The sequence below is a fragment of the Bos grunniens genome, chromosome 17, assembly GCF_055505025.1.
Source record: "Bos grunniens cultivar Pamir isolate PY7600 chromosome 17, Bosgru_T2T1.0, whole genome shotgun sequence".
Classification (NCBI taxonomy): domain Eukaryota; kingdom Metazoa; phylum Chordata; class Mammalia; order Artiodactyla; family Bovidae; genus Bos; species Bos grunniens.
Genome location: NC_141181.1, coordinates 72,357,738 through 72,385,348, shown reverse-complemented (window position 1 = coordinate 72,385,348; position 27,611 = coordinate 72,357,738). Strand labels below are relative to the sequence as shown.

At 60.8% G+C, this 27,611-nt stretch overlaps 1 protein-coding gene across 2 annotated transcripts; it reads left to right on the top strand.

The window, feature by feature from the left end:
* The first annotated feature begins 29 nt into the window (after positions 1-29).
* Positions 30-23,729, top strand: UBE2L3 (ubiquitin conjugating enzyme E2 L3). 2 transcript variants are annotated; one of them, XM_086349124.1, is made up of 4 exons: positions 30-92; positions 10,501-10,596; positions 20,249-20,435; positions 23,372-23,729. In XM_086349124.1, the coding sequence occupies exons 1-4, from the start codon at positions 66-68 to the stop codon at positions 23,524-23,526; spliced, it is 465 nt and encodes a 154-aa protein (XP_086205250.1). In that variant the 5' UTR covers positions 30-65; the 3' UTR covers positions 23,527-23,729. The 2 variants fall into 2 exon arrangements, with proteins under 2 accessions (XP_086205250.1, XP_086205251.1); XM_086349125.1 differs by lacking the exon at positions 10,501-10,596.
* Positions 23,730-27,611: the final 3,882 nt, after the last annotated feature.

The following is a 27,611-nucleotide window of genomic DNA, read 5'->3' as shown; positions in this document are numbered from 1 at the left end:
AGTGCGGGGGCTCCGGCGCCGGCCGCCGCGATGCATTCTGGGCCAGCAGCAGCACCAGAGCCAAGATGGCGGCCAGCAGGAGGCTGATGAAGGTAAAGGCCATTCTCCGGCGCCGGCCGGCGGGCGGCCGGGCGAGCGGCGGCGGCGGCCGGGCCTCCCGCGGCCGCCCGGGCCCCTCGGGGCGCCGCCCGCCGCCCCCCACCCCGCGTGGGGCCGCCGCCCCGGGCCGCGAGCCGAGGGGGGCTAACGGGCCGCTAGGCCTCAGCCCCGGGCGGGAGTACCAGGCCGCGCCGCCCCGCCCGGCTCCGCCGGCTCTCTCTCCGCGCGGCGGCCGCGGCGGCTCCCGGGCTGAGGCGGCGGCTCCCCGGGGGCCAGAGCGGCGAGCCCGCGGGGCCGCCCCGCCCTGGGCCGCGGCGCGCCGGGCTCGGGGCGGGGGTCGAAAGTTAGGCCGGGCGGCGCGGACGCCCGGCGGGCCGGCGGGCCTGTCTCTGCGCCGAGTCTCCCCGGGCCCCGGGCCCTTCTGGAGCCGAGTGTGCTGTCTTGGGGGCGGGGATGACGGAGGGAGTCGGACCCGGCCAAAGTTTACAAAAATAACCCGCGACTCTGTATCTCGAGGGCGGCGGGGCGCCCTCTCGCTCGCTGGCCGCCCGGGTGCGGAACCGCCGGCGGTGCCCCACCGGGCGGGCCTAGGCCTCTCTGGAGCGCGCCTGCCGGCCGTTCCCCGCCAACCCTCCCCGGAGCCCGAGCTTACCTCGGGTAGCCCTGCCGGTGGAGGTGCTGCCCCGGGCCGGAAACGAGCAGGGTCCGGGAGCCGGCTTCCTGAGCGACCGTGGAGGACTGGGGCTCCTCCCGGGCAGAGCCGTGCTGCAGAGAGCCAGACGCGGAGCTTGGGAGTCCCAGCACCCCGCCCCGGGCCCTGGCTCCTCGGGAGCGTTTCCTTCCTTTGGTCAGCTAAGGGCTAGAGACGTCGTTGAACTTCCTAAGACTCGATTGGAACCGGGCTTAAAAGGACGGTCACCGGAGTCCAGCCTTGTTTTCCCTTCTCTTGTCCGCGACCCAGCCGTCCACACAGTCATCCGGATGGGAGGACCGATACTCGGTTATTTCCCTGCACTACTCCCCCCAAAGGCTAGCGCTCCTTGATGCCTTTCAGACGTTACTTTTCTGGAAAGGCGTCTTGATGTTGGTCCCTCCATCTCCGCTCTTACTGAGATGACTGTGAATCACGGCCTCACCTCCCAGGATGCCCCTCTGAGTTCTCACCTTGTCTGACTTGCCTTCTGGGTCACTGAAGTTCTTTTTCTTCCTAAAGCACATAGTTAATCCTTTCACTCCAACCCCTTACAGTCCTAACCCCTGTGATTTTATTGTCTTGGGAAGTTAATCCTGGCTTCCCCACACGCCAGACCCTGAGGCTTCTGGAAAAGCAGTCCCTTCGGCCACACCTCCTGCTGCTTGATTCCCTACCACTCTTTTTTTTTTTTTTAATATCGGAGTATCCTCTTATCAATGCAGGAGATGCAGGAGACTCAGGATCGATCCCTGGGTTGGGAAGATCCCCTGGAGGGTGAAATGACAACCCACTCCAGTACTCTTGCCTGGAAAATTCCATGGACAGAGGAGCCTGGTAGGCTACAGTCCATGGAGTCGCAAAGAGTCGGACACGACTGAGTGAGCACACACACGTAGGTGATTAGCAGTGTTGTGATGGTTTCAGGGGACAGCTCAGGGGCTCCGTCATGTGTATACGTGTGTCTTTTCTTCCCCACTCCCTCCCATGCAGGCTGCCCGCTTACATGGCGCAGAGGTCCCTGTGCTCCACAGCGGACCTTGGTTTCCCCGCCACTCTTGCACCTCGTCACCGTGGCTGCCTTTCTGCTTAGCTTTGACTTTGCGCTGCTCTCTGCTTCACTCTCAGGCTTGTGTGTAATCCTCCTCGTTATTCCCAGTTTTAAGGTGAGAGAATGGGATGCAGGGAGTCTCTGGCTTGCTCCAGTTTCCTAGCTGGGGAAGGAGTGAGCTTCCCAGTCTGACTCCACAGCCCCCAGCCCTTAGGCGTCCTTGGCACGTGCCGCTTGCTCTCCCCGAGAAAGGCAGCCTTCCCCTTGCCTGGCCTCCCTTCCCGGGAAGTCCTGGGTTCAGCCCCGAGGCCTCGCCCTCGTCCCCTCTCGGAAGGAGTAGTTTCCTCCTTTGTGTGACCACAGCACTTTCTGTGCAGTTCTCTCTCTCTGAGTGCTTGTCACAGTTGTGTTGGACTTGCCTTTCCCGCTGGGCTCTGAGCTCCTCCAGGGCAGGGACCTCGACCTAGCTCATCCTGGCGTCCCTCAGTCTAGGCCAGTTGACCCAGTTCGGGGCTCCCAGGGGTTTGAGAGGGGAGTTAAACGGTTTTTCAATTATTTTTGCGTTGTAGAAAACTAGAGCTTAGGAGAGAAGAAATACATAACGTTTTCAAAGTACTTACTGAGTACTAGATCGTTTATGTAAGTTTTTCCTTATTTTTTCAATAACTCGTAAAGTTAGTGTGTCGTTGTCATCATCTTAGTAGTGAGGTAGTTGGGAAGCTTAGCTGGCTGTCCAGGGAGAGATGCTGCGTCTCCCTGGCTCCAAATGCCAGGTTCCATGCCCCTCCCGACACAGTCTCCCGTCTTACTCCAAGGAGTGCTGAGGAGCACGTTGGATTCTTGACTAGTGGCTGGAGATTCTTTCAGTTCAGTGTTGGATGCTCCTTAAAAGATGCTCATCATTGACTCTGAGAGTCAGTGTTTTGGCCTGGTTAAAAAAAAACAGTGCCGAATCAGGTCAGTCGATACACAGCTTGGATAATAAAAGGGATTTCCGGTGGTGAAAAGTAAACAGTGTTGAATAGTCAAATGGATTACGTCTTAAAGCGCTTCACGTTTCCTCAGAGACCATTTTCTGAGACACTTGGAGTCAGAGACTTCTTTGTAACAGCGGACTGTCTGCAGATAATGTAAAATGCATTATTAAAAGTAGAGTGATTTGCATATGCCAGGCCAAGAAGTTATTTTAGGCAAAGTGAACATGATAAAGTCTTTAGTTTAAAAAGCAAGTGCCGAAAGGATTAGCGTTTTTTTCAGGACCCTTTTTAGGAATTACAGTGTCAATAAAACATTAAATACATTTTAATTTGCAAGCGGCTAATTCCCTATGGATGGCAACTGCCAGATTGTAACCATGGCTTCAGTCGGGAGGGGAAATGGCTACAAAAGTGAAACCCGTAGGTGTGGCTGAGGGAAACTGGTGGCAGTCTGCCTTTACTTCAGCCTCAAGTGCAGCACTCAGCCGGGTGTCTTCCCAGAAGGGCTTTTCTCTGGGGAAATGTGTAGGTTTGAAAGGGGGTGACGTCGCACTAGTTACTATTACGATGTAACTGTCGTGATGAGGGGTTCAGAGGGATGGCGGCCTTTCCGTGCTGTTTAACTGCTGCTCACCCCCAGCTCCACGTCGGCGTGCTTTCCGCCCATAATGGGAGCAAGTGGGGGGGCTGCTGACTGACAGTGCGGGCCCTGGAACCGTGCTGAACACTGAACTCGGGCGCCGAGGTTACGCGTCTGGGGTGGGGGGAGTGTGGCAGGGGAGTTTTCCCGGTGGTGGTGTGCCAGTGTTCGTGTTCTGAATCCCTGGGTTGCGGGGACTTGAGGAAAGAGCTGCGTGTTTTACCCTGAATTCGTGCCTGGCGGTGAGTCCAGACTGGTGCAGCCGCCCCTAATGACCTTCTCTGTGAGCGCTCCTCCACTGAGAGGCTGGGACGGGCCATCACTGTGGCACTGGGGCCTTTCTTGGGGTGCACACGAGCACGAAGACGCTTGTCTCGAGGTGCGCGGGCCTCTTCTCATCTTGTCACAGCGCTGAATCAAGAGGCTGTCGATTTCCGTTTCATTATGCCAGGCCACTGGGGAGCGTTCTCACTCTTGGAAAGGATCACTAAGTGTTCAAGAGGTACTTCTCTCTTCTTTGACACAACAGTAACTCGGGAATTAAAGCTTGGAGAACCCTGACGCCATCCTTCCGGGCCTGGACTCTGTCTGTCGTCCCCCCAACCCTGTTCCTCCCCCCGCCTCGAGAGAGAGGTCTCCGTGCAGGGTTTGTGGACCGCCCCCTGCCTGCTCTGCTCTGCGCCCCTGGGCCCCGGCCCGTCTGCCCTTAGTTAATGGGCTGCTTGTCTGCCACGGTGCCAAGGGAGGACCTGAGGCTCCCGCCTCGCCCCTTCCCCCGCGAGGAGCCCCTTGCCAGCTGCTGCTGAAGCGGGCCTTTATGTCCCTCTCCCGTCGGGCTTCTCCGCGGCCCGCCGCTGTGCCCATGTGTGAGCGGCCGCGGCCGTGGCGGACACCTGCTTGGGATCGCTCAGTGGGCCCTTTGTGCTCCTCCCCAGCCGCCTTGGTCCCACGCCATCCGTGAGTGGCAGCGCGCAGAGAGACGCACTCACACCGCTCCTAGGAGCTGCGCCTGTTCCTGGCTTGTTCCTTCCAGGCTTGGCTCAGCAGCCCCTCGTCCCTGCCCGCCCGTCCTGGACTCCCCGGGGCCTGTGAACTCACGGCCAGCACAGCTGGTCTCTGTGCACGAGGGTGCCTCCTGGTCCTCAGAGACTCAGCTCCGTGGGGTCGGGAGGGTCCCCCTCTAGGCTGTGCCCTCTGGAGCTGGAGGACGGGGATGGCCCAGCCTAGAGCAGAGATCCCGGATGCCCGCCCGCTGAGGAGTGGGGAGCAGGGCAGGATCCCTCTGGCGGGAGGAGGCCTGAGCTTGCTCTGGCCCCGGCTCCGAGCAGGGCGCTGGCCACTGGCGGGGCAGCTGCTGGCGGTGAGGAGCTTCCGTCCTTCAGAGCAGACGGAGGAGCCCGGCCTCATGCCGCTTACCTCGCACAGCCCCCTCCCTGGGCATAAGGGACGACCTGTGCAGCGCTTTGTGAGACGCTGGGCACTGGCCGGGATTACCCTTGGTTGAACCCCCGCGCTGGCTGGGCTGCTGATGGAACCAGCTTCTGTCACAGCGCTTCGAGGGTGGGTCTCAGGAAGGGTGGCAGAGACGTCATGCCTTTTAGCTGAGGGCCTGCCAGCCCTGGTGCCGCGTCCAGAAGCGGGCGCTTGCTGGTGAGGGCTCTGTCTGCTCGTGTGTCCTGTCTGGCCTGGTCCTCCTTGGGCTCCGGTGAGCCCAGCCCTCGGCCCTGAGAAGGGAGCGATGGGGCTCATTCAGGGCCGAGCTGCTGAGTGGAGGACACTGCAGGGTGGTGCACAGCTCGGTTCTGGAGCGTGTCCTGGAGCGTCGCGTCTCAGTTCAGGGAGCCCAAGCGAGTTGCTGGATCCCTCTGGGCGCTGGCGACGTCACCTGTGTGAAGACACAGTGAGTCACTGAACAGCGAGGTCTCAGAGACACACCTGGCACGTTCCTGTGTGGGTGTCAGTGCGGGCTCGAAGACCGCAGCCTGGGGGGTGGTGTGTGGAGGGGGGTGCTGCCCCTGGGGTCGTGGGTCGGGGCCCAGAAGACAGGCCGACCCTCTTCCCGCATACCTGCCCTCCCATCTCTCGAAGTCACCTGTCCATTAGGGCTAGGTTAGCGAGGGGTTTCCTGAGATAGTCGTGCGATCGTCTTTGTTTGAAGATGTTTACTTTTTGCAGCAGACTTAGGCAGCTCTCGAGTTCAGAACGGGCCTCTTAGACTCACCTGGGTGTTCTCTTCCTGCCCTGAGTTCGAGAGTCAGTGAGGCTGCTGAGCTGGGCAGGCGGTCCTGGCAAGGACCCTGAGCTTCTGGTCTCCTCCCCAGCCCTGGCCACCATCTCCAGCCTCCAGAGCTGCGGGGCCCCAGCAGGTGGGAGGCCAAGGCCTGGCCAGCACCCACGGGCTGGTGCCCACGGGGGTGCCAGTCAGGCCCTCCCTGCTCTGCAGGTCTCCCACTGCCCACACTGTGCCGTGGGCTCTTGAGGACAGATGGGACAGAGGGGAGGCTTCGTCTGGGTCGGGGGCGGTGGGGTGTGCTGTTGAACCGCTCTCGGCCTGTATCTGGTTGGAGGCTTCCGTGCTCCACCATCTTGCCAGACCTTGTTGCTGCTTCTCACCAGCGAGCTCAGCAACGGCCTGAGATGCTGTGGGACGGCCCTGCTGGGTGGGTGCGCACGGCTAGAGCCATGACTGGCGTCAGAGCTGGTGCTCGTGTGGGCGGCCCTGTCGCGTGGGGGCACCCACACCCTCTCGGGCTGGTGTCCGATGGCCCCTGAGCCCGTCCTGAGACGGCTGGTAGACATCCGCACGCCCCCACCCGGCCGTGGCCGTTTTTGGGAAGCTCTGCACAGGAAAGGACCTTCCAGATGACCCACCGCAAGCTTCACACCCCGTCCCGTCCTGGGGTGCCAGGCCCGCCGCCGCGCAGGTGAGAGAGACGCGCGTCCTGGGGCTGCCATGCGGGGGGCCGGGCGAGGGGGCCGCCTGAGCCTCCCCCAGCGCCCCCGCCGCATCCTGTGTGCTCCCCGCTCAGCGCACGGTGGCCCAGCCCCGGACCTGGTTCAGCTCTCCGTCTGCCTCCGGCTCGCCCGTGTCCTGCCTGAGCTCTGGGGTCCTGATTTCTCCAGAAGGTTGGCAGAACCAGCTCCCAGAGTCTGGACCGGCGCTGAGCGTGGTGTTCGTGGTGGTAACTGAGTGTGCCGTGGCTGGCACCGTGCTGTCCGCTCACCGGGGGGTGGTCCTGCCCCCTCGGCGAGCAGTCCCTGAAATCAGAGGCTCTCGTCCTGGGGCCTTGTGCTGGATTCCCGGCGCGCTGAATTACATTAGGGTCTCAGTGGGGTGTCATTGTCCCAGGTCGCATGCGAGCTGGGAAAGTGCCTGTCAGAGTCGGTCCCCCTGACACCGTCTGGCAGAGAGGGGGAGCCCTTCCGGATGATGGCCGTCCCACGAGTTGCTGGCTGGCGGTGGATAGGCCTCCTGTGCCTTTCCCTCGAACGTCAGGCTCTGCCTGCCGGTTTCTTTCGGCCTGGATGGCAGGGGCCTCGGAACATTGCTGGCACGGTGATCCCTCGACGGGCGCCCTCCCGCGCAGGGACGGCTCCAGAGCAGGCCTTGTGTGTCCCTGCCTCTGTCGTCTTGGAACTCGAGTCTCTTGTGAGTCCTGGAAGGTGTCATTCCAGGGCTGCCAGCCCCCTGCGATCCTGACCGGGGCAGGGGGACCCCCTTCACCCTCACCCACAGCTCTGTGATGGGCCGTCCGCAGGCTGGCGGCTCCGGCGCAGGCTCTCATCCAGGCCTTGTCCCGCACGAGGTCTGTCTGTGGCTGGGCCTCCCCAGCCTCTCGGTCAATAAACCCGCCTACCTGCGTGGGGTCTAGAGGTTTGGAGGCCGCTCTTCTCAGGCGGGCGGGAGTGAGCCCCACACGGAGGCCCCATCCTGCCTGGCATCCCGCCTCCTCTGCCCTCGTTGGGGTGCTCGGGAGGGGAGTGCGATGTGCTGTGGGCAGGCCCCCCTTCCTGTGTCGTCTTTTGAATCGGATCAGGTCACTTGTGGAAGCTCTGCGTAACAGCTGTGGACACCTGCGTTTTTCATCTCAGGCCCTGAGCGCTGGCTGAAGGTTCGCCAGAGCTCTCCACACCAACACGCGTCACGTCCGTGTCCTGTTACATGGAACAGTGTGTGTGGGGGGACAGGGTTCAAGGGCAGTGGAACGCCCCCCAGTGTCTCTTGTAGCTCTCTGCAGGGCCCCGCCGTCTCCAGACATGACAGGGCAGGCACCGCGGTCCTCCACTCTGCCTGCTGCTTGGACAGCGTGTGGAAGCGGCCACCCGCCGAGTCAGGAAAGCCCTGTTCCGTGTGCAGCGGTGTTGGGGGCGTGGCTGGGGGCTGGCATGCACCCTCCATGGGCACGCTCGGGGTGCGCTCGGGGCCTGCTGTGTGGCTGCTGCTCTCCAGGCAATGCCTCTGCTCGGGGAGCTCGCTTCCAGGGCTGTAAAGGCCTGTGGTGGTCTGGGCCTTGGGCCCTTCCCTGTGGGAAGGCGGGGTGGTCCCCAGGCAGGCTGTCCCCTGTGAGTCGATCAGGGAGGCCTTGAGCCATGTGCCTGGCCGGGCACACCATGTGCACACCTCTGGGGGGGGCGGGGGCAGAGGCGGTCAGCGCAGAGACTCCGCCGGGCAGCGGTCCCCTTGGGGCCCTGTGGGGTGCAGCCCTCTGCCCTCCTGCCGGGGAAGCCCCTGCCCCTGGGCTGGCATCCCCGGCTCCTTTGGGGGCCTCTCAGCAGCTGGCCCTGGCCGCTCCGCTCCCAGCAGGGCCGAGGCAGAGCTTGGTGGGCACGGCCATCAGCCCCGTGCTCCTGCACTCCGCTCGCCCCCGGCTCTCCTTCGCGGGGCCCTGCTCCTGCGTCTGTCGGCAGCCCCGGCTCTGAGCTGCCGTGGTCTCCTGCCCGTCGCTCACTCCCCGTTCCCTGTCCTCAGTTACGGGGTGCGGCCGCTCCGGCGGGGCTGCCAGGCCTTGAGGCGACCCCGTCTCTTCTCTGGCGCCTTGAGCCAGCCTTGGCTGGTTCTGGGTGGAGGTGTGACTGGCCTTCGGAGAGGGACACTTCTCGTCTGTGCTTCGGTCTTGTGCAACTTGGGGCTTTCTGCGAGTGTGCTGGCGCGAGCTGTCTGTGGGTCTCAGCAGCGGGGCGGGGAGGGCTGGGCGGGCGGTGTCACGGTCAGGGTGCAACCGCCACCCTGTTGAGAAAGCCCTGGGCTGGCTGGTCTGTCTCCTCATCTCTCACTTCTGTCTCGTGCCCACTTCTCGTTGGTTAGAATGATGCAAAGGCGCTTGACTCCTCATCTTTGGTGAGCCTGACTTGACAGCGAGGTGACGGGTTCATCCGGAAGCGTGCTCCGCCTTCCCGAGGCCCGGCCCTGCGGACATGGCCTTGTCGTCTCCTCCTGGGCCGGGGCGGGGGGTGCCCGTCCCGCGCCCGTGTCTTGATGCCAGAGCTGGGCGCCCGCGCCTGCTTGTCCTCCCACTCCTCGCGCAGGGGCCTTGTCCCGGCCGTGCGGTGGTGGGATCCCTCATTCCCCTGCTTGTGCTTATTTCCCGCACCTCACGTTGCTAGTGTGTGGGCTTCTGAAGCTGTAATGCGTACGTGTAGGTTATTTTAAAATTCATGGAATCCGTCCTCCGTTGTCGTTTCTTTCCGTCATCTTCTGTTTTTTGGCCATGTGGTTAGTGGGATCTTCACTCTCTGACCAGGGATCAAACCTAGGCCCTTGGCAACGAAAGTGCAGCGTCTTAACAGCTCGGCCGCCAGGAAGTCCCTCGTTTGGTTTAAAACTTTTGTTTAGCTCGCTAGGATGCACCCTTAAGGGACGTGGCATCTCCTGCCCCTCGCTGAGGCTCTGACTCCGTGTCTTGAGCAGGAGCAGAAGCTGAGCGCACAGAAAGGGCTCCCCAGCACTGCTCCCCCTTGGGTCACGAGCCTGGAACTTCGTGCGGAGAGCGGGGTGCGGGGGAGAGTCCCTGCCCCCCCCGAGTCTGCCCAGGCCCTGGACCCCAGGGAGCCTTTCCTGTGAGTCGAGGACCAGCTGAGGTCATGTGGTCCCTTGGGGTTCCCGCTGCCACCTCTGCGTGTTCACGTGACACGCTGTCCTGCTCGTCCTGACAGTCGACCTGACCATGCCGGGCACCCCACCACCACCACCGGCCGAGACCTGACGCCGGCTCCTCCCCCCATCCCGCCACAGATCCCCAGGGCGCCCTGTGCACCAGCCGTGCAGTGGGCGTGTGGGTGCCGAGGAGGGGGCTGGCTTGGAGGGGCTTCCAGGGCCATGGGCCCCGTGGAGGAGGCAGGCCTGGCTGCGGGCTTGCAGAGGAGGCTGCTCTGTGGTGGATGCAAGCCGGGTCAGGGCTGGCGGGGATGTGGGTGGGCGGTGGCTGACTCGGGTAGTAATGCCTGTCAGTTGGTCGCCCGAGCCATCGGGGGCAGCGGGGGCCGTCAGGCTAGTGCCCTGGGGAGAACCAAGTGCCAGCCGGCTCTCAGCCAGACGGGACAGGACCGTGCGGTCACTGGGATGGGGCACGTCTGCATGACCACAGACCCTCCCTGCCCTCGTGGGCCACCCAGGAGGCCAGGCTCAGGGAGCTGCCCCTGCTGCGCCTGGGCCCTGGCGCCCCAGCTGCGTGGCCTGTGGAGAGAAGCTGCACCCCTGCTGATGGTGGGAACACCCTGGGCTTGTTGGCACCTCGTCCTGCCCCCTCACCTGAGCGCGTGGGCAGCACGGCCTGGGTCCGTGCCCGCTCTGTGCCCTGCCTCTCGGGGGCAGTCCACAGGGAGGGAGTGCCCCGGGGCTGGGCTTCACCGAGGTGGGGCACCTTGGGCTGGGGCGTGGGTTGGGGCTGCCGCTCCGGGGTCTCTCCCAGGCCAGGGTGGTCCAGCGGTGCTCCGCAACACCTCGAGGGGGCGTCAGCGCTCGTCTGGTTTGAGGAAGTCGGGAGGGGCTCACCCGCAGTGCCTTCCCCCGTTTGACATCCCTCTGTGCTTTGTCAACCAACAGGAGCTTGAAGAAATCCGCAAGTGTGGGATGAAAAACTTCCGTAACATCCAGGTCGATGAAGCTAATTTGCTGACTTGGCAAGGGCTCATTGTTCCCGTGAGTACTGGACAGCTCCCCTCCAGCAGCCCAGACGGGGCCGGGCGCAGGGCCGACGGGCGCCTCCCAGGCCCGGGAAAGGCCGTGTGTGCAGACCGCACACCCAGTGCAGACCAGCCGCCGCCGCCTCTCGGGCGGGCCGGCGGATCCCGTCTGGTCCTCTGTCTGCGCTCCTGTCCGGCCGTGCGTCTGTCTCCGGTCCTCTGTGCGCCCGCGTCCTGGTTTCCTCCCGGCACACCCCCCTCCCCCGCCCCGCCCGCGCCTCCTGCTGCCTCAGCCCCTGCCCCGCATCCGTCCTAGTGTCCCTGGGCTCCCGCCCTGGCTCTGCCCCGCGTCCAGCTCCCTGTCACCCAGCCGCCTCTGTGCACGCGCAGCCTCTGCACACGCGCAGCCTCTGCGCCGTGGCCTCCTGTGGCCTCCCTGCCCTCTGGGTTCAGCGGCCCCTCTTTCTGCAGCCCTTCCTAACTCCCCCTGCAGAGATGCGTCCCTCAAAGACTCCAGCGGGGACCCCAGCTTCCCACAGCGCCCGCCGGAGGTGTCTGGCCTCAGCCCCAGGCCCTCAGCCCTCTCCTGCGCTTGCCCTCAGCCCGTCCAGTCTCTCTCTGCGTTTTGTCTCTTAGGGATCCTGCTTCTGTTCAGCAGTGAAGTACCAGCCTGGCAGTGCAGGCACGAGGGTGCAATCCCTGGGTCGGGGAGATCCCCTGGGGAAGGGAATGGCAACCCATTCCAGTATTCTTGCCTCGGAAATTCCACAGACAGAGGAGCCTGGCGGGCTGCAGTCCACGGGGTCGCGCGAGTCAGACACGACTGAGCCACTGAGCACGCGCGCGCCGGCCCTGCCTCTTCCAGAGTTGGGTCCCGGGTTCTTGCTGGACGTGGGGGTCGAGTCTCGGCCTCTGTTCAGCCTCCTTGCTGGAGGCGGTCTCGCTGGGACGTGGTGTGCCTTCCGTGTCCCCAGTGGGCTCTGAACTGGGACCCTCGGGCCAGTGCCCCTGCCTTCCTGTTCTTCTGCCCCCACCCCACCCCCTGCGCCTGAAATCTCTCCTTGGGGGCAGAGGGGCCGCTCTGCCAGAGCTGAGCAGGGGGCATGCTGGCCAGAGGCGCCGGCCCCTTGGCGCTGGCTGTGGGCCACGCTTCTGTAAGGTCCCTGCAGCTGGAGCAGCTCTGGGGGTGCAGTTTATCTCTGCCATCGTTTGGGAAGCTACGGGGAGGGATGCTGTGTGGTGCCCGTGCACGCAGGGAGCGGTAGGCCGGCCACGTCCAACCTGCTTGTGCCCAGCCCCGCCCACTCTGGGGCCCCGTGACGTGCCAAGCAGAAGGTGGCCGCCACCACCGGCGCGTGGCGTTTGTCCTCTACCGATGGGCTGGGCCTTGTGAAAAGTGCAGGGAGTGGACAGGGAGGGTTTGAGTGGCCGGGCCAGGCCTTCTATCCCAGGAGCTCAACGGCGGCTCTGAGGGTCAGTGGTGGTCCGGCAGGCGTCCCTGGGGCTGCACTGGCAGAGCCGGGGGGCGGGGGTTGATGCCTCGTTGAGCACCGGGTGGGGTGGCTGGTGGGGTCCTGGTGGTCTGGGCTTCCCCCCCGGGGCAGCTGCGCCCAGAGACTGAGGCCACGGCCAGAGCTGCTCACGCTGCCTTGCTGCTCATCCTGGGCTCCTCTCTCCATGGTGTCCCGGGCTAGGATACTGGAGCGGGTCACCGTTGCCTTCTCCAGGAATCTTCCCAACCCAAGGGTTGAACCCGCGTCTGCTGCCTTGGCAGGCGAGTTCCTGATCACCAAGCCACCAGGGAAGCCCACGTAGCTGTGGTGCGGGAGGGAGCTCAGTCGCTCTGCGGCATGTGGCTCTTCCTGGGCCAGGGATTGAACCCACGTCTCCTGCAGTGGCAGGCAGAATCTTAACCACTAGAGCACCAGGGAAGTGCTCAAAGTTTCTCTATTAAAAAACTAGTAGATGTTGGTTCACTGGTGTTTTCATTGTGATAGAATTTACGTAATGCAGTTTGTCAGTTCAGCCTGTAACTGAGCGATCAGTGACGTCAATTACAGTCGGGCTGTTTTGCGGCCATCGTCACTGCACTTCCAGAGCCCACACTGAAATAAATTCTGCAGCCGTGAAGTAGTAGTGCTCCGCTCTTCAGCCCAGCCCTGGTACTTTCTAATCTGCTTTCTGTGTCTGTGAGTTTGATAGTTCATATAAATGAGTTGTATAAAACTTGTTGTTTTTTTATCTGGCTTATTTCACTTAGAATTTTTTGAAGGTTCATCTGCTTTGTACTCTGTATAAGAACACCACTTTTATGGATGAGTCGGCTTCTGTCACACGTGTACTGAGCCTTGTGTGCATCCGTCCGCCCGCTGGTGGACGGGCTCGTTTGCCTCTTTGGCCGTCGTGGTGATGCTGCTGTGCGCGTCGGCGTGCAGGTGTCTGCTTGAGTCCCCGTCTTCAGGGCTTTGGGAAATACGAGGAGCGGCTGGGTCACGTGATGGCTCTGGGTTTGTCTTTGAGAAGCTGCCACACTGATTTCCATGGTGGCTGCACCGCCTCACAGTCCCACCACCAGAGTGCAGGGCTTCTAGCTTCCCCGCCGCTCCTTATCCAGTTACCCCTTTATGCACAGTCATCCCCCCTAATCCAGTTATCTCCCCCTTATCCACAGTGGTCCCTCACCTTACCCACAGTGATCCCCCTAATCCACAGTGATCCCCCTAACCCACAGTGATCAGCCCCCCACTTTTTTATCTTATCACCATTCAAGTAGAAGTCAGCTAGCGTCTCATGGGTGGAGAAGGCAATGGCACCCCACTCCAGTACTCTTGCCTGGAGAATCCCAGGGATGGTGGAGCCTGGTGGGCTGCCGTCTGTGGGGTCGCACAGAGTCAGACACGACTGAGCGACTCAGCAGCAGCAGTGTCTCATGGCAGTTCTGTTTTGGATGTTAGCTAGTACCTCGGAGCTACACCCGAGGAGCGTGCGTGGGCACCACAGTCACGTGAAGGGCCGTGTGGGGTCCTGCTCAGCTTCACATGCTGTGCGTGTGCTGCTGGGGCACCGCGTGTCAGCCATGGGGCGCCACACAGAGCAGCCTCGCTGCCCCCGCCCTTCACCCGCACCCACGGCTCCGGCCGCCGCTGGCACTGTGCTCTGAGCTGGCCCCTCGTCCGCCCGCTTTGAGAGCCTCCTGCAGTTGGACTAGGAAAGCAGGTCCTCAGGTTGTCGTCTCTCCCTGAGTGGTGTGCGCGTCAGACTCATCCGTGTGATTGGATAGTCCGTTTCTCTTTAATGCCAAACAATATTCTGTTGTTGGAACGCGCACAGTTTGTTTATCCATTCGCCCCTGAAGGCATCTTGGCAATTCTGAATAAAGCTGCTACACACGTTTGTCTCTCTGTCTTCTAGTTGTAGGAGTTCTTTATATTAAACCCTCATCAGACTTGTAATTTGCAGATATTTTCTACCATTCAGTTGGTTTTCTTTTTAGTCCCTTGATTATGTCCTTTGGTGCACAAAATGTTTAATATTCATGAAGGCCATTTCGTCTATCTTTTCTTTTGCTGCCTGTGTCATATTCAAGAAACTATTGCCAACCCAGGGTCATGCAGGTTTGACTTTTGTTCTCTTCTGAGAATTCTTACAGTCTTAACTCTCAAATTTAGGTCATTGATCCTTTTTGTTTTTAAATGGTGTAGGGATAAAGGTCCAACTTCATCCTTTCTGTCTGTGGATATCTAGTTTTTTTAGGGCTATTTGTCAAAAAGACTGCTCTTTCCCACTGAATGATCTTGGTGTCCTTGTCAAAAGTTAATAGAGCTGGATTACTATCAAGGACCCACTGTGCTGCAGGGAACTACTCAGTCCTGTCCAGCGACCTACCTGGGGAAGAGTCGTAGGAAAAAGTTGGTGTGTGTGTGTGTGCACCCGACTCACTCTCTTGTGCAGCAGAAACTAAGGCAGCACCGTGCTGACGGTGAGTCACGAGCTGACGGCGCTGTGAATGAGCTGTGACCTGGTAGGAGCAGAGGAGCGCGCGCACTTGGGAGGGTTCACTCCTGGACTCAGCTCTGCTGGTCTGGGTGTCTGTCCTCACGCCAGGACCACACTGTTTTGCGTACTGTAGCTTTGTATGAGGTTTTGAAATCAGGAGGCGTGAGCTCTCCCGTGTTGATCTTTCTCAAGATGGTTTTGGCGGGTGCGGGCTCCTGTGCGCCTGAGCAGGACCCTGTGGGGCCTTGCCGGCAGCCCCCTCCGTGACTCCGCTCTCACTCCTCCCTGAAGTCCCTAGCTCCGAGTGTCTGATGCACGATTCCTGAGTTGTTTTTCAGACCCTAAAACCCAGTGGAAGGAAGGAGCTACTTGGTGGCCGTGAGCAGGCCGCCTGCTGACGCCTAAGGATCGGTAGCCTTGAGCCTTGGGACCACACCTGTCGCCTCACCTTCGCCAGCGAGGACCCCGCCCGAGCCGGGTGCATAGCCTGGGCCCCCCGGGTTTGCCGGCTCTCTCCTGAGCTGTGAGCCGGCGCCGCCCTGACTGCTTGCGTGGCTCCTGTGCGTCCCTTCACGTGAGCCCGTGTCAGCAGACGGGCTCTGCCGAGCGCCGGCTCACAGACCAGCTTTGGTTCGGTGACGCACCTCGAGGTCCTGTGGGATTTTCGGGAAGGGTTCTTCCGTTTGCGGGAAAAAACTGAGGTTTTGAGAGGATCGTATTGAATTTTCAGATCGCTTTACTGTTACTGTCTGTTATCGTGGATGGCGATAGCATTACCATCTACAGTAAGTCTCGTAGTCTGTGAACCCAGGACGTCTTTCCACTTAGTTAGGTTTTCTCTTCTTTCAGCAGTGCTTCGTAATCCCCAGTGTACAGGCTTCACACCTCTGTATTTTTCAGCTCAGGATGTAAAAACAAAACCGTAGGCTGGGTCACACAAAAGCCCAGATTGCAGTTTTCTCACCGCTCCGGAGGCCAGAGTCCCGGGGGGCTGGCAGGGCCCTCGTGTCCTCGGGCTTCCTTGTCTCAGCGCTTGGGGGCAGAGCAGGCGCGCGCTCTCTTCCCTTTTGACCACGTCGCCTGCAGGACCAGGGATTGAGCTTGGGGCCTCAGCAGTGAAAGCAGCCTGTCCTGACCTCCGGACCTCCAGGGAAGCCGCAGGAGCTCTCTTCGTTGAGGACACGGATGTCGTCAGCCCCGGACTCCACCCTGTGACACTGTTGAGCCTTAGTTGCCTCTTTACTCTCCGCACGCTGTGGGTGAGGGCACCCGTGTGAGCACCTGGGCGGGGTGGGGGGCACCAGCATTGAGTCTGTAACAGCCTCCTTGCTTAAGCACACCTTGGGTATTTTCATCTTCCCAGTGGCAACTCCGTTTTGGGTTCCGTCGATGGTTGTTCGTGGACAGAAATGTGGGTGGCGTTCGCGTGTTGCTTTGGTTTCTGACGGTTTGTGTGTGACTCATCTTTAGTTTTCCGTGTGTGTACGATCAGGCCAGGTCCCGACCAAGGTGGTCCATTTCCCCCTCTCCAGTGAGGATGCTCTATTTCCTTTTCTCGCCCGAGTGCCCTGGCCAGAGCTACCAAGTACTGAGTTGTGGCGTCTCCAGCCTTTGTGGCGCCGGGTTTGGTGGGAGACAGGTGTTCACAGGTGGGGGTGGTTTGGGGATGGTTGAAGCACTTTACGTTTATTAGGATCTGATCTGACAGGAGGCGGAGCTCAGGCGGTGACGCAGGCATCGGCAAGTGGCTGTGAACCTTCTCTGTAGAGGCAGTGTGCATAATTATTAATGGAATAGTTTGCATTCTTGTTTTGCCCAAAGTCTCTGAATCCCAGGTGCTATTCTGTGCTCACAGTGTACCTCCGGGAGAGCCCTGTTTCAAGTACACAGTGGTCACTGGGCTGGCGGCCACCGTATTGGACGGAACGTGTGTGGACCAGTCAGGACTCAGCCCCAGTTCACGGTGAGGGAGCCGGGTGGACAGAAACAAAACGGGGCTGCTGGCAGCGTGGAGACGGGCGCTGTGACTGGGCAGCCGCCGCGCGGCTCCTCCCAGGCTGACTTCTGCTCCGTGACTGGCGGGGGCGGCGTCTCGGCGAGTTCTGGTTCAGGCGGAGAGGCCTGTATCTGTCCCCGCGTTTCCTGCCCTTGGCCTTGCGTTGCACAGTCTGTGAGCTGTTGAGTCTCTGGCTCTCGCGGCGCGCTGCAGACTACGTCTTGGTGTGTGCAGGTGGGCTGTCTGTGCAGCGTGGTCGGTTTCTCTTGTTCACGAGATGCCAGCAGCCACCTCTGTCCGTGGGACGACCTCGGGCGCTTCTCAGCCTCTCCAGGAGGGACAGCCCTGCCCTCTGCCGGAGCCCTGCTCCTGAGTCAGCCTGCTTCCTCCCCCGCGGTTTCACCGAGAGGCAGAGACCACGCATCTCGCCCGTGTGCAGTGTGGGGTCTGTGGCCTCCGGCGTGCCTCCTCTGCCGCAAGGGCAGAACGGGTTTCGTTATCCTCAGAGAAGTGTCCCGCCAGCGTCGCCCCCGCCCCGGGCACTGAGCTGTCTGTGCTCGTTCCTGCGTGTGTGCACCCGTGAGCTTTGTCTGCCACGCGGCCTCTCCCTGCTGGAGCCTGTGTGCAGACTCCGCCGCGCGTGCCGCGTGGCCCTGCTGCGACGGTGGCGTCGGCGCCCGCTCGCCCATCCCTGCCTGAGAGGCGCTTGCTTGTCTGCGCCGTCTGGGCATCGCGAGCGAGGCCGCTGTGAACACGCACAAGCGGGGTTTCCTGGGGGCGCGTGCCTTCATCTCCAGGTGCTGGCCTGGGGTGGGGTTGCGGGGCCCCATGCTGGCCGTGTCTCATGCTTTGACCGGTGCAGGCTGTTTCCACAGCGGCCGTTCCGTCGACACCCCGACAGCTGCACGTAAGCATTCCGTTTTTCCACCTCCTGACTACGGCTTGCTGTTGTCGGTCTCGTTTACAGCCCTCCTAGTAGGTGTGAAGTGGTGTCTCACTGTGGTGTTTGGTTTTGTGTATTTTCTGGCCTTGCCACACAGAACGTGGGCTCTCAGCTCCCCGAGCAGGGGTCGCGCCGCCGGCGTTGGGAGCCCAGTGGCAGCGTGGGACCCGGGAGCCCCTCTTGCTGCGGTTTCGTGGGCTTTTTCATGAGGGAATGAGGAACCTCTCTCCCTGAGCCTGTTGCCCGTGTCTGTATCCGTTTTGGAGAATCGTCTGCCCGAGTGCCTCGCCCACTGTAACCTGGCTGACTACTTGGTCGTAGTTTCGTTTTTGAAAGCTGTGTGGTCAGTCTCTCTCCGAACGAGAAGCTGTTTTACTCCCGCGTGCTGACGGTACACGGGGCTCCTCCTGCGAGTCGCCCTGGGGTCCTCAGGCACCCGCGCGCTTCGCCCCCGCACGCTGTGGCTGGTGGCTGACGCTCTTTTCTCTTCTGTGGAGCAGACTCCAGCCTGGTTCTGGAGGCCTTGTGTTCCAGGCACGTTAAATCAGTGTTTGATGGAGGACATTTTTGGCCATGTTCAAAAGAATAATACGAAAACTGGTGTTGATGATCGCAGGGTCAAGAGAAGAAACGGACAGCTTAGCCGTTCCGTTAGCAAACGCGAGGCTGGTTCTGGGGACGCCTTGGGTCCCTGCACTCAGGTATCACCCAGACTAACAGAGAAGGCTTCTCCTGCCTTGAGAACACGGCCGGTGACCTTGACCTCGACCTCACGGCTTCCCAGAGCAGTTGCTGCTCCCAGAGCAGCAGTGCCTGCTGGCCAGCAGTGAGGGCCGGGTGCCATGGCAGGGGAGGGGTGATGCCAGCAGCAGAGTGTGTGCGTGCAGGAAGCCTGAGCCCACCCACACCCCACGTTCTCTCCCAAAGACATGCATTTCTCTGACATTAGTAGCTCTGGAGGCTGGGTCCTAGAGAGCAAGTGTGACCCTCCGTTTGAGCGGGCATAGGCTTGCGGTCCCTTGACCACGAGCGTGCTGACTGGTGTGCATCCAGACAATGGAATAATCGTTGTTCAGCCGCTAAGTTGTGTCCAACTCTGTGACTCCATGGACTGCAGCATGCCAGGCTTCTCTCCTCTTCTGTCTCCCAGTTTGTTCAAATCCACGTCCGTTGAACCAGTGATGCCATCCAGCCATCTCCTCCTCTGTCGTCCCCGTCTCCTCTTGCCTCAATCTTTCCCAGCATCAGGGTCTTTTCAAATGAGTCAGCTCTTCGCATCAGGTGGCCAAAGCATTGGAGTTTCAGCTTCAGTATCAGTCCTTCCAATGAATATTCAGGGTTGATTTCCTTTAGGATGGACTGGTTGGATCTCCTTGCAGTCCAAGGGACTCTCAAGAGTCTCCTTCTGAGTGTCTCTGGAGTTCCTATTATTGCATTCCAATCCCCTGTGATGAAAAGGACGTCTTTTTTGGTGTTGGTTCTAAAAGGTCTCGTATAGAACTGTCTAATTTCAGTTTCTTCAGCCTCAGCGGTTGGGGCACAGACTTGGATCACTGTGATAATGAATGGTTTGCCTTAGAAACAAACCAAGGTCATTCTGTCATTTTAGAGATCGCACCCAGGTACCGTGCTTCAGACTCATGTTGACTAGGAGGGGTACTCCATTTCTTCTATGGGATTCTTACCCACAGTAGTAGATAAAATGGTCATCTGAATTAAATTCGCCCATTCCATCCACTTGAGTTCACTGATTCCTGAGATGTTAACATTCGGTCTTGCCATCTCCTGCTTTTCCACATCCAGTTTACCTTGGTTCACGGACCTGATGTCCCAAGTTCTTCTGCAGTATTTGTTCTTTACGGCATCAAGGTTTACCTTCCTTTACCAACAGACACGTCCACGGCTGAGCGCCGTTCCCACCTCGGCCCCTGCGCGTCCTTCTTTCTGGAGCTGTTAGTCACTGCCCTCCGCAGGAGCATATTGGACACCTTGCAACCTGGGGGGCTCATCTTCCAGTGTCGTATCTTTTTGCCTTTTCATGCTGTCCATGGTGCTCTCCAGACAGGAACACTGGAGTAGTTTGCGATATCCTCCTCCGCATGGACCGCCTTCTGTCAGAACTCTCCACTGTAACCCGTCTGTCTCCTGTGGCCCTGCGTGGCATGGCTCAGCGTCATTGAGTTATTCGAGCCCTTTCGCCATGACAAGGCTGTGATCCATGAAGGAGAGTGGAATAAAACTGAGCGTCAAAAAGAAGTGCTCTGACAAGCCATGGAAGAACCTTAAATGCTCATTACTGAAAGAAGCAGTCTGAAAAGGCTCCTGGCTCTGTGATTCCAGGCAGAGGGTGTAAGGCGCCTGCAGCATCCAGCACCGTCACGAGCCGTCTGCAGGGTGTGGGCTGTGGGTGAGGGTGTGTCGGCCACTCAGTCGTGACATGGGGGTGTTGGTGCTTGGGGAGGCTGTGTGTGTGGAAGAATTTTGTGTCTTCCTCTCAGTTTTGCAATAAAGCTACAGCTACTGAAAAAAAAAGTCTTATTTTTTAAAAAATGTAGAAAGACCAGGGTGTCCATCTCAGGCACCCTGCTCTACGAATATTACTTATCATTTCCTTGGTGGTGATGAGGCTTTAGTTGATATAACCTCTTGAATCAAATGAAGCGTTTTCAAGGTGAAACCCTTGGAGCTGTCCTGTCTCAGTGGCAGGCTCACGCTGGTCTCCTTTCTCTGCAGGACAACCCTCCCTATGATAAGGGGGCCTTCAGAATCGAAATCAACTTTCCAGCAGAGTACCCCTTCAAACCACCGAAGATCACGTTCAAAACGAAGATCTACCACCCGAACATCGACGAGAAGGGGCAGGTGTGTCTGCCGGTAATTAGTGCTGAAAACTGGAAGCCAGCAACCAAAACCGACCAAGGTAAGGCGTCTGCCCCTTACGCCTCCTGGGGCCCCTCTGACTCCAGGGGGCTCGGAGCCCGGAGAGACCTGCAGTGCCAACCCCGTGTCCTTGGAGGCTGTGCTTCCCAATGTCCCACGGGCATGACGCATCTCCACTCAGCTGCAGCCCGCAAGGAGGCTCCTGGGTGCGCGGGCAGAACAGCCCAGCGCACCTGGGGCAGGCAGGGTGCGACCCTGTCGCCGGGAGTGTTCGTGAAGGACTGGGGGCTGCCTGGAGGGGGAGCGGCCTCCCAGCGGGTCACACGTGGGCTCAGGCTGGAAGGCGGAAGGGAGGGTGCTGGGGGCTCATGGCCTAAGGAGAGGGCGTGAGCCAGAGGCGTGAGGCAGGCCGCAGGACGCTGGCTCGAGGGGCGCGGTGGGAGGGCCTGGCCTGGCTTGAGGCGTGTGCCCATGTGGAAGCGCGTGCTGGCCTCAGCAGGCCCGAGTTCTGTGTGCCTTGGGGCCAGTGCCCATGCGTGCTCGTGTTTCTGGGGAAGCACTTGGTTCGGGATTGTGGCCACCCCCCTTTGTCCCCTGCGAGTGACGGCTCTTTACTTGGGTCCATGTTTAGCTTCCTTCTGTCTCTTCTGTCTGTGCTGGGTCTGCGCTGCTGCGGGCGGGCTTCCTCCAGTGCGGTGGCCTCTCCTCTGCAGAGCTTGGCCCCGGAGCACACGCTCCGTAGCTGAGGCGCACAGGCTTCGTGGCCCCGTGGCACGTGGGGTGTTCTTGGGCCAGCGCTCAGACCTGTGTCCCCTGCATGGGCAGGCAGGCTCTTGCCCGCTGGGGTGCCGGGGAGTCCCTGGTTTTTGTTTTCAGCTCTGTGACTTTGTTTTGCAGTGCTCGCCTCCTGTTTTTGGTGGCTCTCTTAAAAGTGACTGCCTGAGCCACTTACATGGTTTTAGAGTCTGGAGAGTGGGTGAGTCTGGAAGCTGACAGCCTACAGGCGTGTTTATTTTCTTTGGTGACCGATATAATCATTTTCCAGTGGAACCATTGGAAGATGGGTTTAAAAGCCTTTCCCACAGCAAAACTCGCTGGACGAGGTCCCCATGAAAGGCGTCAACCAGGCTCCCACAGCTGAGTGGCAGAGCAGAGTCAAGGGAGGCGTCCCTAGGGGACTCGGCACTTGGTCTGCGCACGCTGACCTCTGTACAGACGAAGTCCGTGTCCTCGTGTGAGGCCAGGCCTGGCTTTTCCTGCACAGACTCAGCTCTGTGCGGATGCCGGCAGCTGCGTTTGCTCAGGTGGCCGGACCACAGAGAGTTTCCGGTCTCCTCCCTCACCTGGCACCCGGGGTAGGCACCCCACTGTGCACCCCGCCCAGGACAGGCCGCCCCGGTCGTCCATGGCAGCCAGGGGCCTGTTTGCAGAGGAGGTCTTGGTGCGCAGACAGCACGCTCTGCTTGTGCAGGTTGTGGGCACTTGTTCCAGACAGTCGGGTAACCGAAGAGACGTCGCGCTCTTCTGTACTTGTTGCCTTGGGGCATGAAGAGAAGACTGCCGTCCGACACAGGGTGCTGCTCTCTGCGCGGTGGCAGTGGGAGCGCTGCTCTGCAGTGGGAGGCAGGGTTTCTCCCCAGACGGTCCTGGCGTGGCCTTGCCCTCCTCCTCGCCACCTCAGCAGCGTGTCCCCACGTCTCTGTTCCATGACTGCCCTGCATTAGTGTCTGCGGAGCTTGTGGCTCAGGGCGACTGCAGTTTATCACCCCCATGCTGTGGGCTGTCTGTGCTCAGCTGGCCACTTGCAGTCACTGTACCGCAGCGGTCCCAGCGGCTCTGTAGCAGATAGCTGACGGCTGCAGGCGACGAGACATGGCAGAGGGAGGGGGGCCGGAAAGGAGATCCATTGTGGGGGGTGCTGGGGGGCCAGGAGGGGATCACTGCTGAGAGGGCTGCGCTTGTGGGTGTGACGGAGGCCTTCGTGAGGTGAGCAGTGGTCTGACATGGTTTTGTGAATATGCTGAAAGCAACTACATTGTCCGGTTTTTAGAGAGTTTAGTTTTTGGCATGGTGAACTATATCTCAGTTTTTAAAAAGAAAGTAAAGGAGCATTAAAAATGGAGCAAAAATGGGAGAAAAATCCAGAAACAAGGCAAACCTGAATCATACAGAAAGGGGGCGGCAGTGGCGCCAGATAAGGGGATATAAGAGCAGGTTTCCTCTGCAGAGCCTAGTTCTGGCATGTACCTGCAGCAGAGCGCAGGCTGTGCTGGGTGGTGAGTGAAATTGATTCCGTTGGGAGCTGATCTCTGTGTGAACGTATCGCAGCATAGCAGCAGGATGGCGGGGACAGGAGAGTCAGGTTTCCGCGTCGGTGTGCGGTTCCCCTGTGCCCCCTAGTGGGGTCCTGTCAAGGTCCTGGCTGCCCTCGGGGGAGCATTGTGGGGGCCACCCTGAGCCGTGCGAGGGCCTCCACCTCTGGAGTGGACATTCAGTGCTGCTGGGGGCCGCAGCCTCCCTGTGGTCAGATAGGTGGTCAGAGGGCCCTTTCTCAGCCACTCAGGAGCTCCTAGGGCTCTTCTGGGGGGGCTTACCATTCACACCGGCAGGCCTGCCATGCATCGTGAACCAAGTCCAGTGCTGGGCACACTGTCTGGTCCCTGCCCTGGGGCGGCTTCACCTGTGTGAGAGAGGAGGGTGGAAGTGCCTGGCGACTGGGCTCCCCGGGGTGTCAGTACAGGAAGGCTGCCTGGAGGAGGAGGGGGGGAAGCGGTATCTCGCTGTGCAGTGTGGTCAACCCTCGCCATGGCACTGGCCGCTCTCCTCCTTCAGTCTCTCCTCAACGCAGGGGAGCGCTGGGTTGAGTGCTGGTGGTTGGAGTTCTGGCCGAGCGGATAGCCAGCCTCTTGGCCTGGGAGGCGCTCGGGTGCCGAGTGGGAGCCTCTAACCGGCGGTGCCCTGTCCTTCTCTTGGCAGTCATCCAGTCCCTCATAGCACTGGTGAACGACCCCCAGCCGGAGCACCCGCTCCGGGCTGACCTAGCCGAAGAATACTCTAAGGACCGTAAAAAATTCTGTAAGAATGCTGAAGAATTTACAAAGAAATATGGGGAAAAGCGACCTGTGGACTAAAATCTGCCGCGATGGATTCCAGCGAGTGTGAGCAGAGGCCCCGAGCAGTGCATTCAGACACCCCGCAAAGCAGGACTCTGGAAAATTGACGCGTGCCACCGCCTGGCGTCCGCTTGTGGCAGTTACTAACTTTCTACAGTTTTCTTAATCAGAAGTGGTCTAGGTAACCTGTAAAGAAAGGATTAAAAATTTAAGATGTTCTAGTTCTGCTTTCTTTGTTTTAAAAATCACTGCTTCAACCTACTTTTAAAAAATGGTGTTTCTTTTCCTGTCCAAATTTATCCAAAATCAATTTACATTTAGGCCATAAGGTTTAAAAAAAAGGCGGGGTGGGGGGGGAGGCCCTGGTTCCTCTCTGCCCTCGCAGCTGCCACGTTCTTGCATTTCGTCTGATTCTCACTCCCCCAGGCCCGGCCCCGCCTCCAGGCCCCTCCGCTCCGCCCTCGGCCAGCCTGGTGTGGGAGTTAGTGCAGACTCCTGACTGATTTATAGCCTCCTTTGAGAACACCGAGAAACAAGCAAACCTCCACTCCAACCCCCAACCAAAAAAAAAAAAAACAAACCCCGTTGAAAGGTGAGGTCCAGCTCTTCTGTAAAACCCTGGCTAACGTTACCCCCGTGTCGCTGGCCAGCTGGGATGAACCTCCAGCCTCAGGCCTGCGGAGGGCAGCCCCCCGGCCCGTCGGCCGGAGGACAGCGCGCCTGTGGGAGGAAGTCCTCGCCAGGGAGGAGCTCCTCCCCGCATCCCTTCCGGAAGACGTCGGGTTTCCCCGCAGACAAGTGCTGGCGTGTCCACGCGCAGGTCCGCGCTCGCTTGTCGCCGACGAGTCCACCAACGTGGCTTGGAGCTCCTCCTCCGCCTTCTGAGTGCAGCCGCCCTTCCTTAGCTCGTCCGACCCTCCGCCGACGCCAGTGTCCCGCACCAGCCCGGGGCCACCGCGGCCCCCACCCAGGAACAGGACGGCCCCCCTCCATCGGACTCTCCACCTTCTTGGAGTCAGGCTCCACGTGAAGCTCGCTCAATAATCTTGACATGTTTTATATTGTTTTGACCGCCTTCTTTTGTAGAAATAAAAATTGACCTTAGAATTTATCGTCAGATGGACTCGTAAGGATCTGAATGTTCGTGTCTTTTCCAAGCAAGCGGGACTGCCCCTGAAGTAGTAGAGTCCTGGTCACTGACACCCAGAGGTGGCCAGGGATCCGAGCACCGGGGGTCCCCCCTCCACTCCTGCCGCCCGGGCCTTCCTCCCCCGGCACTCCGTGGGCGAGGCCCGGTGGCGAAGATGACTTAACCTTGGCTTTCTATCTTAATTTTAGTTTTGTGAGTTGAAGTCTTCGGGGCTCGTTGCCCGTGAAACAGCTCTGCTTTACCCAGTGGAGGAGGGGCGGTGGTGGGGGCGGCCCGCGGCCTGGCCGCAGCTTCGGTAGCCCCAGGTACGCGCAAACAGGCCTGGGGCCCCGTGCGCCCCACGCCCACCTTAGCAGAAAGGCGATGAGGGACTTGATTTCACTCACATGCAGATTTGTTAATAAAATGCCAAATTCTGTCAGAAGCGCTCCAGATCAGCCGCGGTTTGTTCTCCTCGCCGCTCTGAGCCCAGAATTATTGCCATTCCTGGAAACCCGCCCACCGCTTCGTGCTTCCACCAGCGCAGCTCAGCCGCCTGTCTCCCCTGCCCCCGGGTCTGCTCGCCAGCCTCCGGGAGAGCGCCCGCGTGCTGCACGCGGCGGCCCCTCCCCTCGGGGGTTCACACTCTGCTTCGCCCCGCCCCTCCCAGAGTGGGCTGGCGGCCTGCCCGGCCCGGCTTCACCGGCGGCGCGCGCTGAGCCCTCGGGCAGGTGTGGAGCAGCTCACCGGTTAGCCTTGCTCCTCCGACCCGACAGCCGGTCCCCCGAGCAGGGGAGAGCTGCCAGGCCCGCCTCCGAGCGAGCGCCCTGGCCCCCCCGCCCCTCCCCACGGCGGGCACGAGCCTCCCGAGCCGCTGCGATCTGCTCTGCTGCCCTGAATAAAAGTGCTCTGGGACACGGTCTGCTCGTGTGGGTTTGTCTCTTCCTTTCTGGGGGTAGGGCTGCATGGGTCTCCAGGAGAGAGGTGCAGACACTTTCTGGCCAGGCCCCGGACAGCAGAAGGGACATCCGGGGCGTCAGGGGAGGAGGGGACACTGACCTCTGGACGTGCGTCACCTCAGCCACACTTAACAGAGAAGCAGACTGCGGGCCTGAGTAGGGTGCCTCCTGGAAGGAGGCTGGGGAGCTGGTGAGGGTGTGCACAGGGAGGGGCCAGGCCAGTTCCCTGAATTCCAGCCCCAACCTGCCCCGCAGCCCTGGGACTGCAGCCTTCGGGCTGGCTCAGCAGCAGGCCTGCTGGGGCCCTGACAGAGTTCTCCACTGGGTCCCCTGCCCTGGGGTCTGACACCAGCTGAGACCCCGACAGCTCAGCCTGCAGGTGGCAGGGGGAACTTCCGGGGCGTCGTTTCAGCAGGAGGTGAGGCGGCCGGCGCCTTCCCTTGATCATCAGTGGGGAGCCCCGACTCGGGGCCACCCCGGGCCCCGTCACCCTGCTTTCACAGAGGGGCCCGGCCAGGGGCCCCCACCACCAGTCACAGCCCCTCCCCGAAGCCTGAGACCCCCTCCGCTCCCTGCCCTCAGCGGCCCCCAGTCTCATCTTCCTCACTCTCAATACGCTCCACCTGTGTCTGCTCGGCCTGGCGTCTGGCCCCTCCTGCTCCCTGGGCTCTTCTGCCCAGGGCCCTGGACTTGGCGGGGTCCTGTCTGCACGGGGAGGCCCGCGTCCTGCTCCCGCTGTCCTCCCCAGCAGCACGTCTGTGCGGCACCCTGCTGGGCATCCCTGAGCCTCAGTTGCTCCCACCATCTGCAGCGGCTCCTCCCCACCCGCTCCCCCACCCCGCCAGGAGCGCAGCTGAGTGAAGCCCAGTCCTCACACAGCGCAGTGCCGGCAGGCCCTGTGTGGGAAACGCCGTCTTCCTGTGTGCCTGGCCGGCGGGTGCTGTGAGCCACGCCACGGAGCTTTGTCCTCCCACTCCCATGGCAGCCCGAGTCCCACGCCTGTCCCACTGTGTGTAGAGACCGTGGGCTCCTTGCAGGCTGTGTCCCAGCCGCCCCGTGCCTGGTGGACCGTGGGTAACGGCGAATCCCTCGTCTGAGCCGTCCTGAGCACAGCAGCTTGGACACGAGCAATACCCGCCGTGGGATCAGGGACCCACCCTCCGCCTCCTCATCCCAGTCGCCGGGGGCCTCTGCTCCTCTCGCTCTGGCTCCCTGGTGACAGTAGCCTCTCCTGCAGACCCTCCAGCTCCCGTCACCCACACTCTCTCCTGGGCCAAGGGCTGCACAGCCAGCTCCTCTCAGAGCAGCAGACCCCCTCCCCCTTCCAGGGAGCAGACACAGACCCCCGTGGGTGGGGCAGGATGAGAGGCAGAAAAGGGCCCACAGCTGGAGAAGTCAAGTTCCAAGGAAGATGGGGAGGAGCTGGAACCAGAAAGGGGCTGAAGCCACCAGTCGGGATGAGCCCTGCCCTCACGTGGTCAGTGCAGCGGGCTCTTCTGGCCCTGGTGGCTGCCTGACCCAGACTAAGGCCCAGCGCATGTTGAGTCAGTGAGCAGGCAGCCTCACAGCTGCGCCCCCTTCTCTGGGTCTGCAAAATGGGGGCACCGGCGCTGTGACGTGACACTCCATGCGACGAGGACCACGCGGGGCTCCGCCTGCTTCCGGCACCACCCTTGACCCAGGCCCTGGGAGCCCCACCCACAGGGCATCCACGAGACATGAGGGACCCCACGTGCACAGACGACCATTCCTCCTGGGCAAACGTAAAACACTCCTGCAGGCTTGCAGGACCTTCTCAGGCCCGCCCCCTGGGGCGGCAAAGGACTGCTGACTTAGGCCTCCCCCAGAACTGTAGCCTGCGAGAGATTCTTCCAACCCCCACTACCTCTCCCCAAAGAAGAGGATGAAGAGAGCCAAGGCACGGGCAGAGCCAAGGTGGACCACATTGCTGACCGCTCCTGGGAGAGTGACCTCAGGGGCCCAGAGTGGCGTGCTCTTGTGTGTGGGAAGGTTCC